This window comes from Pseudophryne corroboree, chromosome 6 (genome assembly GCF_028390025.1).
Source record: "Pseudophryne corroboree isolate aPseCor3 chromosome 6, aPseCor3.hap2, whole genome shotgun sequence".
NCBI lineage: Eukaryota > Metazoa > Chordata > Amphibia > Anura > Myobatrachidae > Pseudophryne > Pseudophryne corroboree.
In genome coordinates, this window is record NC_086449.1 from 294,802,908 (window position 1) to 294,815,569 (window position 12,662).

A 12,662-nucleotide genomic window follows, 5' to 3' on the forward strand; every position below is an offset into this window, starting at 1 on the left:
AAACGAGGTTTATTGCTGCCCAGGGCGCCCCCCCTGCGCCCTGCACCCATCAGTGCCCAGTGTGTGTGTGTAAGTGTGGGAGCAATGGCGCGCAGCTTCCTGCTGCGCGCTTACCTCATGAAGATCTGAAGTCTTCTGCCGCCTGACGTCTTCATGTCTTTCATACTCACCCGGCTTCTTTTTTCCGGCATCTGTGAGGAGGATGGCGGCGCGGCTCCGGGACGAACCCCAGGGTGAGACCTGTGTTCCGACTCCCTCTGGAGCTAATAGTGTCCAGTAGCCTAAGAAATAGAGCCCTTAAACTCTTAAGAAGTGAGTCTGCTTCTCTTCCCTCAGTCCCACGATGCAGGGAGTCTGTTGCCAGCAGAGCTCACTGAAAATAAAAAAACTAACAAAATTCTTTTTACAGAAAACTCAGGAGAGCTCCCTGTAATGCACCCTATCTCCTCTGGGCACAAGATCTAACTGAGGTCTGGAGGAGGGGCATAGAGGGAGGAGCCAGTGCGCACCATACTAGAAAGTTCTTTTAGGTGCCCATGTCTCCTGCGGAGCCCTTCTATACCCCATGGTCCTTACGGAGTCCCCAGGACTCCGTAAGGACAGTTCCTCTAGGACGTAAGAGAAAAAGAGCTTACTGTATATTGTAATAATAAGGGATAAACACAAGAAAATGTATTGCCACCATGTAAGAAAACCAATTGTGCCAGTGCTTAGGTTTTCTCTATCTATTTAACATTTATGCAGGTCACCGTAGGCATTATTTACAGGACATATGTAATTCTTGTACCATTTAATGTGATTTCTAGCCAGTGCATGTAATAACCCTACACAACAATAATTTATTATAATCTCATCTGCTAAATGTAGATCGGGGATTAGGAGGAAATACGCTGCCTAGTCTGGTCATATTGTCTAGTGTGCACCATACACATTAGCCAGTAGTATAAGCGCACACCATTAACTTCACGCCACACTACTCAGTGTAACTGCAGCAAACATTTGACAAAATACCATGCAGAAATAGCAACAAACAAAGCAACTGTTATAAACATTAGAAAAAAATAAACAAACACTTAATAGGATAATACGTAATACAATCTAACGTACAGAAAGATACTTGCAACAGTAAAATATTATTCAAATTAGAAAAAAAAAAATTTAAATTAAAAATAAGAACACACCTTCATCTGCAGGTACAGGTTGAGTCTCCCTTATCCAAAATGCTTGGGACCAGAAGTATTTTGGATATCGGATTTTTCCGTATTTTGGAATAATTGCATACTATAATGAGATATGATGGCGATGGGACCCAAGTCTAAGCACAGAATGCATTTATGTTACATATACACCTTATACACACAGCCTGAAGGTCATTTTAGCCAATATTTTTTATAACTTTGTGCATTAAACAAAGTGTGTCTACATTCACACAATTCATTTATGTTTCATATACACCTTATACACACAGCCTGAAGGCCATTTAATACAATATTATTAATAACTTTGTGTATTAAACAAAGTTTGTGTACATTGAGCCATCAAAAAACAAAGGATTCACTATCTCACTCTACCTCAAAAAAGTCCGTATTTCGGAATATTCCGTATTTCGGAATATTTGGATATGGGATACTCAACCTGTATCTCCCGTACATTAACAGACCTAACTGTGCTCCAGCAGCTGCCATCCAGTGCCTGCGGACATGCTTTTGCACTGAGAGTTGCCTACAGCCTCTTTGGGGCATATATAATACACCTTCTGATTAGCTACGCAAGATGTATAATATTAAACCATGATGAAAAATAACTGAAATAAAATCAAACCTGTTGTGGTGATTGTTTGCACACTTTGGTATTGTGATAATGGAGTACTCTGTCGCAAAGCATACATTACATTAGGAGAATTATTAGATGAAACTTGGGGCGAGTTCACAATGTAACCCTGTAAAACAAAACAAACAGATTTGGCTTATTACTAGTATGGGAAAGATAACTTATACACTTCATGGTAAAGTAGATAGAATCGACAAGGTCTGGGAATGATGGTTTCCAGCTTATGCATGTTTTGAGATTTATATATTCTGGCTAGTATCTCTATCCCACTAGAACTAGTCTTGGTACTTCCACTCCATCAATTGGCCGCCTCCTCCGGGCCCCCTTTTTCCAGTCTCTCTTCCGTTCCTCTTCCCTATTCTTTTTTTACCCTTCTATTGTTTTACGGTTTATGGTTGAAAAAAATAGAATAAATTGTTGACTATACCATTTGTATGTTCAATATTGTCCTGCTGTTTTCAGGACTATTATCCTTCTTATCATTGTATACTGGTGTTTATTAGACCTGTTTCTATGTATTCTTAATAAAAAAATAAGATTTTACTTACCGATAAATCTATTTCTCGTAGTCCGTAGTGGATGCTGGGGACTCCGTCAGGACCATGGGGATTAGCGGCTCCGCAGGAGACAGGGCACAAAAATTTAGCTTTAGGATCAGGTGGTGTGCACTGGCTCCTCCCCCTATGACCCTCCTCCAAGCCTCAGTTAGGATACTGTGCCCGGACGAGCGTACACAATAAGGAAGGATTTTGAATCCCGGGTAAGACTCATACCAGCCACACCAATCACACCGTACAACTTGTGATCTGAACCCAGTTAACAGTATGACAAACGTAGGAGCCTCTGAACAGACGGCTCACAACAATAACAACCCGATTTTTTTGTAACAATAACTATGTACAAGTATTGCAGATAATCCGCACTTGGGATGGGCGCCCAGCATCCACTACGGACTACGAGAAATAGATTTGTCGGTAAGTAAAATCTTATTTTCTCTGACGTCCTAGTGGATGCTAGGGACTCCGTCAGGAGCATGGGGATTATACCAAAGCTCCCAAACGGGCGGGAGAGTGCGGATGACTCTGCAGCACTGAATGAGAGAACTCCAGGTCCTCTTTAGCCAGGGTATCAAATTTGTAGAATTTTACAAACGTGTTCTCCCCCGACCACGTAGCTGCTCGGCAGAGTTGTAATGCCGAGACCCCTCGGGCAGCCGCCCAGGATGAGCCCACCTTCCTTGTGGAATGGGCCTTGACAGATTTAGGCTGTGGCAGGCCTGCCACAGAATGTGCAAGTTGAATTGTGCTACAAATCCAACGAGCAATCGTCTGCTTAGAAGCAGTAGCACCCAGCTTGTTGGGTGCATACAGTATAAACAGCGAGTCAGATTTTCTGACTCCAGCCGTCCTTGAAATATATATTTTCAATGCCCTGACAACGTCCAGCAACTTGGAATCCTCCAAATCGCTAGTAGCCGCAGGCACCACAATAGGCTGGTTCAGGTGAAACGCTGACACCACCTTAGGCAGAAAATGAGGACGCGTCCGCAGTTCTGCCCTGTCCGAATGGAAAATCAGATATGGGCTTTTATACGATAAAGCCGCCAATTCTGACACTCTCCTGGCTGAAGCCAGGGCCAGTAGCATGGTTACTTTCCATGTAAGATATTTCAAATCCACCGATTTGAGTGGCTCAAACCAATGTGATTTGAGAAAATCCAAAACTACATTAAGGTCCCACGGAGCCACTGGGGGCACAACCGGGGGCTGTATATGTAGTACTCCTTTTACAAAAGTCTGGACTTCAGGAACTGAAGCCAATTCTTTCTGGAAGAAAATCGACAGGGCCGAAATTTGAACCTTAATGGACCCCAATTTGAGGCCCATAGACAATCCTGTTTGCAGGAAATGTAGGAATCGACCCAATTGAAATTCCTCCGTGGGGGCCTTCCTGGCCTCACACCACGCAACATATTTTCTCCAAATGCGGTGATAATGTTGTGCAGTCACCTCCTTCCTGGCTTTTACCAGTGTAGGAATGACCTCTTCCGGAATGCCTTTTTCCCTTAGAATTCGGCGTTCAACCGCCATGCCGTCAAACGCAGCCGCAGGTCCCGTCTTAGAGGTAGAGGCCACGGATCTTCCGTGAGCATCTCCTGAAGTTCCGGGTACCAAGTTCTTCTTGGCCAATCCGGAGCCACGAGTATCGTTCTTACTCCCCTTTGCCGTATAATTCTCAGTACTTTTGGTATGAGAGGCAGAGGAGGAAACACATACACTGACTGGAACACCCACGGTGTTACCAGAGCGTCCACAGCTATTGCCTGAGGGTCTCTTGACCTGGCGCAATACCTGTCCAGTTTTTTGTTGAGGCGAGACGCCATCATGTCCACCTTTGGTTTTTCCCAACGGTTCACAATCATGTGGAAGACTTCTGGATGAAGTCCCCACTCTCCCGGGTGTAGATCGTGTCTGCTGAGGAAGTCTGCTTCCCAGTTGTCCACTCCCGGAATGAACACTGCTGACAGTGCTATCACATGACCTTCCGCCCAGCGAAGAATCCTTGCAGCTTCTGCCATTGCTCTCCTGCTTCTTGTGCCGCCCTGTCTGTTTACGTGGGCGACTGCCGTGATGTTGTCCGACTGGATCAACACCGGCTGACCCTGAAGCAGGGGTTTTGCCAGGCTTAGAGCATTGTAAATCGCTCTTAGCTCCAGTATATTTATGTGAAGAGACATCTCCAGGCTTGACCATACTCCCTTTAAGTTTCTTCCCTGTGTGACCGCTCCCCAGCCTCTCAGACTGGCATCCGTGGTCACCAGGACCCAGTCCTGTATGCCGAATCTGCGGCCCTCTAACAGATGAGCACTCTGCAACCACCACAGAAGAGACACCCTTGTCCGTGGCGATAAGGTTATCCGCTGATGCATCTGCAGATGCGATCCGGACCATTTGTCCAGCAGATCCCACTGAAAAGTTCTTGCGTGGAATCTGCCGAATGGAATCGCTTCGTAAGAAGCCACCATCTTTCCCAGGACTCTTGTGCATTGATGCACAGACACTTTCCCTGGTTTTAGGAGGTTCCTGACAAGTTCGGATAACTCCCTGGCTTTCTCCTCCGGAAGAAACACCTTTTTCTGAACCGTGTCCAGAATCATTCCCAGGAACAGCAGACGTGTCGTCGGGGTCAATTGAGATTTTGGAAAATTCAGAATCCACCCGTGCTGTTGCAGCACTACTTGGGTTAGTGCTACTACGTCCCCCAGCTGTTCCCTGGACCTTGCCCTTATCAGGAGATCGTCCAAGTAAGGGATAATTAATACGCCTTTTCTTCGCAGAAGAAACATAATTTCGGCCATTACCTTGGTAAAGACCCGAGGTGCCGTGGACAATCCAAACGGCAGCGTCTGAAACTGATAATGACAGTTTTGCACCACGAACCTGAGGTACCCTTGATGTGAAGGGCAAATTGGGACATGCAGGTAAGCATCCTTGATGTCCAGGGACACCATAAAGTCCCCTTCTTCCAGATTCGCTATCACTGCTCTGAGTGACTCCATCTTGAACTTGAATTTTTGTATGTACAGGTTCAAAGATTTCAGATTTAGAATAGGTCTTACTGAGCCGTCCGGCTTCGGTACCACAAATAGTGTGAAATAATACCCCTTTCCCTGTTGTAGGAGGGGTACCTTGACTATCACCTGCTGAGAATACAGCTTGTGAAAGGCTTCCAATACCGTCGCCCTGTCTGAGGGAGACGTTGGCAGAGCAGACTTTAGGAACCGGCGAGGGGGAGACTTCTCGAATTCCAACCTGTAACCCTGAGATACTATCTGCAGTATCCAGGGGTCCACCTGTGAGTGAGCCCACTGTGCGCTGAAATTCTTGAGTCGACCCCCCACCGCCCCTGAGTCCGCTTGTAAAGCCCCAACGTCATGCTGAGGGCTTTGCAGAAGCCGGGGGGGGCTTCTGCTCCTGGGAAGAAGCTGCTTGGTGCACTCTCTTACCCTTTCCTTTGCCTCGGGGCAAATATGACTGTCCTTTCGCCCGCTTGTTCCTATAGGAACGAAAGGACTGCGGCTGAAAAGACGGTGTCTTTTTCTGTTGGGAGGGGACCTGAGGTAAAAAGGTGGATTTCCCGGCTGTTGCCGTGGCCACCAAATCCGATAGACCGACCCCAAATAATTCCTCCCCCTTATACGGCAATACTTCCATATGCCGTTTGGAATCCGCATCACCTGACCATTGTCGCTTCCATAAACTTCTTCTGGCAGATATGGACATCGCACTTACTCTCGATGCCAGAGTGCAAATATCCCTCTGAGCATCTCGCATATAAAGAAAAGCATCCTTTAATTGCTCTAAAGTCAATAAAATACTGTCCCTATCTAGGATATCAATATTTTCAGTCAGGGAATCCGACCAAACCACCCCAGCACTGCACATCCATGCAGAGGCGATGGCTGGTCGCAGTATAACACCAGTATGAGTGTATATACTTTTCGGGGTAGTTTCCAGCCTCCTATCCGCTGGATCCTTGAGGGCGGCCGTTTCAGGAGACGGTAACGCCACTTGTTTTGATAAGCGTGTGAGCGCCTTATCCACCCTAGGGGGTGTTTCCCAGCGCGCCCTAACCTCTGGCGGGAAAGGATATAATGCCAATAACTTTTTTGAAATTAGCAGTTTTCTATCGGGGTTAACCCACGCTTCATCACACACTTCATTCAATTCGTCTGATTCAGGAAAAACTACAGGTAGTTTTTTCAGACCCCACATAATACCCCTTTTTGTGGTACATGCAGTATCAGAGATATGTAAAGCCTCCTTCATTGCCGTGATCATATAACGTGTGGCCCTACTGGAAAATACGTTTGTTTCTTCACCGTCGACACTAGATTCGGTGTCCGTGTCTGGGTCTGTGTCGACCGACTGAGGTAAAGGGCGTTTTACAGCCCCTGACGGTGTCTGAGACGCCTGTACAGGTACTAACTGGTTTACCGGCCGTCTCATGTCGTCAACTGATTTTTGTAATGTGCTGACATTATCACGTAATTCCATAAACAAAGCCATCCATTCCGGTGTCGACTCCCTAGGGGGTGACATCACCATTACCGGCAATTGCTCCGCCTCCACACCAACATCGTCCTCATACATGTCGACACACACGTACCGACACACAGCAGACACACAGGGAATGCTCTTATCGAAGACAGGACCCCACTAGCCCTTTGGGGAGACAGAGGGAGAGTTTGCCAGCACACACCCAAGCGCTATATATATATATATATATATATATATATATATATATATATATATATATATATATATATATATATATATATATATATAGGAACAACCCTATAGATGTTTTGTCTCCCTTATAGCAGCTTAATATATATCAAAAAACGCCAAAAAAGTGCCCCCCCCCCTCTGTTTTACCCTGTTTCTGTAGTGCAGTGCAGGGGAGAGTCCTGGGAGCCTTCCTCGCAGCGGAGCCGAGCAGGAAAATGGCGCTGTGTGCTGAGGAGATAGGCCCCGCCCCCTATTTCGGCGGGCTCTTCTCCGGAGTTTGTGAGACCTGGCAGGGGTTAAATACATCCATATAGCCCCAGGGGCTATATGTGATGTATTTTTTAGCCAGAACAAGGTATTCTCATTGCTGCCCAGGGCGCCCCCTGCAGCACCCTGCACCCTCCGTGACCGCTGGTGTGAAGTGTGTGACAACAATGGCGCACAGCTGCAGTGCTGTGCGCTACCTCATGAAGACTGAAAAGTCTTCTGCCGCCGGTTTCTGGACCTCTTCACTTTTCGGCATCTGCAAGGGGGTCGGCGGTGCGGCTCCGGGACCGGACTCCATGGCTGGGCCTGTGTTCGATCCCTCTGGAGCTAATGGTGTCCAGTAGCCTAAGAAGCCAATCCATCCTGCACGCAGGCGAGTTCACTTCTTCTCCCCTAAGTCCCTCGTTGCAGTGAGCCTGTTGCCAGCAGGACTCACTGTAAAATAAAAAACCTAAAAACTTTTTCTAAGCAGCTCTTTAGGAGAGCCACCTAGATTGCACCCTGCTCGGACGGGCACAAAAACCTAACTGAGGCTTGGAGGAGGGTCATAGGGGGAGGAGCCAGTGCACACCACCTGATCCTAAAGCTTTATTTTTGTGCCCTGTCTCCTGCGGAGCCGCTAATCCCCATGGTCCTGACGGAGTCCCCAGCATCCACTAGGACGTCAGAGAAACTATTGTTAAAAAAAAAAAAAAAAACACAAGCACGGCTCATGAAACTAGGTTTGTACACTAAAGTTGTATTGTTCTATAAAACATTCAAAAAGTCACAAAAAAGGCCATTACATGCAAACCAATTTATTCTATATATAGAACTTGCTAATAAAATAGTAAGAGGTTACCTGATTTAATATTACTGGCTGTGCAGTGATGGTGGCAACAGGTCTAAGAGCTGGTTGTGACAATGTAGGAAATGTGACGTTTCGACATACTGGCTGAGTGTTTGACGTAAAGGTCATAGGCCTACAAGCCGGCTGCATAATTAGATTTGGCCTAGGCGGTTGCTGTGCTGGTAAACATCCAGTGAGGGGTCTCCTTATTGGCTCTTGCATGCCAATGGGCCTTGGCAGTGGTTGAACAACAGCAGAACTGGTAACCGGTCTAGTAATAGGCAGATACATAGGTGACATTGGTTGAGTAACGGAATGTGTTGCAGCAGGGGGCTTGTAGTGGTTGCTTAATGTCTGAAATGTATTGACTCCTACAAAAGAGAAATCTGAAATAAATAAAAAGCAACATATTTTTCTTTATATAATTATATATATATATATATATATATATATATATATATATATATTATTATAATAATAAATAATAAATAATAATAATAAATATAAGATTTAAATAAAATATTAATAATTACCTCTAGTAGGCGTCCCATTCTCAACCTGTGCAGATGGACCAGGCTTGGCTACAGGTGTATTATCTGTTAAAAAGAGCAAATGCATTTATGTTTTAGCTAATTTTGAAACCAGAAAAATAAATAAAACAAGTAAAAATTATAATTTTCCCCAATATGAATGGCAAATAAACACCAAATACCATTTACATACAGTAAGCTTAGCAGGTTATCAGATTATGTTTTCGTATATATTAACTTTCCAATGTACAGTACATTATGCATTTGACCAACTATGTAATTTTGTATTAAATCTCTCTAGAGATGGGTGAAAAACAACTACCAAAATAGGAATATGCTCAATGATTAAACTTACAAATATATAAATCACATACCTTTGGGTTATTAATGACTTCTATAAAAACAAATATATTTAGAGACATGTAAAAGAGTAAGAAAAACTTTTGATAAGAAAACAAATCTAGGGTACAATGAATATTTAAAATTCACTCTAATCCTATGTAGAAATCAGCAAAGCTGCAGTGAATTTATAAGAAGTCCTGTCTAACCGTTTCAGGCTTTTTTGCAGAGGCAAAGTTTCAGCAATACAGTCTTCCTTTAACACTTTTACCAGGCCATTCCATGATACACTATAAACCCAACTGGGACAATGCTGTTCAACTCATTACACTGTATGCTGTAGTAAGATTAGAACTAGTAAAGCATTGCAATACATACAGAAACAGATATTCATACAAAAGGATCTTTATTTGGTGTATCAGAACTAATACCACTGGTTATTCCTTTTTTTGCACACTCCACCCTGGCAAATGGCAAAGGGATGCAGTTAATATACCGGCTACCGGAATCTTGACAGCCGGTGAAACACCGACATTCGGATTCCCAAACACAGCAGGATATTCCCACTCAGTTGGTGGGTCCACACTATCAACCGAGTGGGAATATAGCCTGCGTCGAAAGTAGTGAGCCACCGTGCCCAAAGCAAGGCGAGCTGATTCACTGCCAGGATTCCGATAGGCGAGATGCCGCTGTCTGTATACTGACAGCCGGAATCCCATCTGCCGGTAACACATACCGGTCCCATGGCAAACACATATTAATAATGAACTGCTTCTGCCCTCTTGAATTAAGTCATTATCTTTCACATAAATGGGTTACTGGCCAATCCCACATTCAAGTTGCTGATGGTTTAAAACGGTCTCAGACCATATACTGCGATTTAGTAAAGGGCAAGTTCAAGACAGCATAGCTGTCAAAGTAAAGGCCTCTATACATGAGGAATCACAAAAAATGTAATTCACAGATTCTGTGATGCCCCCCACCCAACTTTAAAGATTTACCAATCTGCACACATACATTAGATACTTTTCAGTGATTTGCAGATCATTTTAACCAAATATAGATCTGCAAATCTTGAAAGGCTCATCAGTTAACTAGAAACAGTCTGCTGATTGTTACCATGCACTAGTAATCTATAGCCCCAACTGATCTGTGAACTTGAACATCCTGAAAGACCTGAATTAAAAATCCAAATCGATTTTTGGTCAGAATCTGCGATCTGTGAATCCCATAACGAAGGTTAATCAGATTTTTTAGCAAACCAAAGAGTTAGCTATTTGGCAAAACGATGCTGCACTGCAGGTGGGGCAGATGTAACACATGCAGAGAGATTTAGTTTTGGGTAAGGTGTGTTCAAACAAATCTAAATTGCAAAAAATGTAAAAATAAAGCAGCTAGTATTTACCCTGCACAGAAACAAAATAACCTACCGAAATCTATCTCTCTGCACATTTCATTTGCCCCACCTGCAGTGCAACATGGTTTTGCCCAAATGCTAACTTTGACAGATTTATTTGCGCAATTTGCAAAACGCCAAATTGCCCCAAATGACTGCTGATGCATGGGGGCCTTAATTAAATTAATACAATATTTTGGATCGCAAACCAGTGAAGCACAATAATGCGACTACTGTTTTTGACCCGCCGATTAAAAATGAATACACTTATTGATCATTTTGTGGTATTTTCTCTTTAAAATGTGGGCAGCCCCATTTTTGCAGCGACAGTTATTAGTGCGCTAGGTGCCCTATAACATCATCGTCTATATATAGTAAACATATGTTTTCCACAGTGCATAGAAACATTTTCTCCCAGTTACTAAGTGGGGACCCCTCTCTCTAATAAACAAGCTCCTTAATTATTGGAAGCCAAGCTCGGGGAGATCTTCTCCTGATCCTCAAAAATGTTGACAGAAAGAGAAGACTCCATTTTTTCAAACTAGAGTGCCCCATTTTTTCTATGATGCATTGCTGATGACAAGGAATTACACACTGTTGCTGGACTAATTATGGAGAATTAAAGATGGCTGATCCTTGGGGATCTCAACGCTTCCCTCATGTGCTTATCCTTTCTTACTTTAATAATCTTCAACTGCATCAACTCCAGCAGTCTTCTGCCACCTGATACTTATTCCAGTGTCATCTGCTGATGTAACTATGTTTATTTACCCTGTACTTGTCCTATACTGTCATCAACTGTAAGTTGCTGTTTTCCGGTTTGATTATTTATGTACTCTGTAATTGGGCGCTGCGGAACCCTCGCGGCGCCACATAAATAAAGGATGATAATAATAATAATAATAATAATAATAATAATAATAATAATAATAATAATAATGGGGACTATTTGGACGTGTGAGCTGCTTTAATAGACTCCCCAACAGACCACCTAAGATAAGGTAAGATCAATTATTTAATATACAGTATATACAAGTAACTTTTTATGTACATTTTACTTCACACTGTGCCCAACACTCAGAGAAAGGTTTAAGCGTACATTTTTACTACAGCCTGGGACTGTTCCATTTTATTACATACTAGCTTTATTGTAAGAGAATCTGTAGTCTCTGCGTCTTATTTTCACAACGGGATATACCTAAAGTTAACTGGTTAGTTTAGCACAGAAGATCAGTAATTAGACAAACAGGACATGCTCCGCCCACCACTGCCAATCTGTCAAAAGGCTGGCGCCGAGAATAATCCGCCTCTTTCTCTGCCCTGCTCAGTGCTGTAAATGCTGGGATGACAAGCCAAGCTCCGCACACTGTATGTTAAATATGTAAGGTCTCCTTGGTTAGCGTCTCGTTCTCCTTATGGCTCGTCAATATTCATCTCAGCATTCCCGACAACTATGGATTATTGTGTGTCACCCCCTTCCCGCCCCTAGGGGTGTCTTACCCTCATAGTATTTTTTTTCCAGATTGTAAATAATACAGTGTATCCAGAAAGTATTCACAGCGCGTCACTTTTTCCGCATTGCTATGTTACAGCCTTATTCCAAAATGGAATACATTTATTCCCCCCCCCCCCCCCCCCCCCTCGAAACTCTACACACAATACCCCATAATGACGTGAAATAAGTTTCAGATTTTTGCAACTTTATTAAAAATAAAAAACTAATACAATCACATGTACATTAATATTCACAGCCTTTGCCATGAAGTGCTAAAAATTGAACTCCGGTGCATCCTGTTTCCACTGATCATCCTTGAGATGTTCCTACAGCTTAATTGGAGTCCACCTGTGGTAAATTCAGTTGTTTGGAAATGATTGAAAAGTCACACACCTGTCTATGGCCCTCATTCCGAGTTGTTCGCTCGTTGCCGATTTTCTCTATATTGCGATTAGTCGCTTACTGCGCATGCGCAATGTTCGCAGAGCGCATGCGCTTAGTTATTTTACTCAACAGTTAGGTATTTTACTCACGGCATTACGAGGATTTTTCTTCGTTCTGGTGATCGGAGTGTGATTGACAGGAAGTGGGTGTTTCTGGGCGGAAACTGGCAGTTTTATGGGTGTGTGAAAAACGCTGCCGTTTCTGGGAAAAACGCGGGAGTGGCTGGAGAAACGGGGGAGTG

The 12,662-nt window shown here is 43.8% G+C and overlaps 1 protein-coding gene across 6 annotated transcripts in view; it reads right to left on the reverse strand.

Moving 5' to 3' along the window:
• ZNF280D (zinc finger protein 280D) overlaps positions 1-12,662 on the reverse strand; it is a 629,515-nt gene that overhangs the window by 597,612 nt on the left and 19,241 nt on the right. For 5 of the 6 annotated variants that reach the window (XR_010179244.1, XR_010179243.1, XM_063926147.1 and 2 more), the window contains exons 3-5: positions 8,751-8,813; positions 8,230-8,603; positions 1,822-1,939 (exon numbers count right to left, since the gene is read on the reverse strand). Coding sequence is in view for 4 of the 6 variants with exons in the window: in XM_063926147.1 (XP_063782217.1) it covers positions 1,822-1,939; positions 8,230-8,603; positions 8,751-8,813 (555 nt within the window). In the remaining 2 variants the exon portion in view is untranslated. The remainder of the gene's footprint in view (positions 1-1,821; positions 1,940-8,229; positions 8,604-8,750; positions 8,814-12,662) is intronic. The other variant, XM_063926145.1, reaches the window with a different exon arrangement.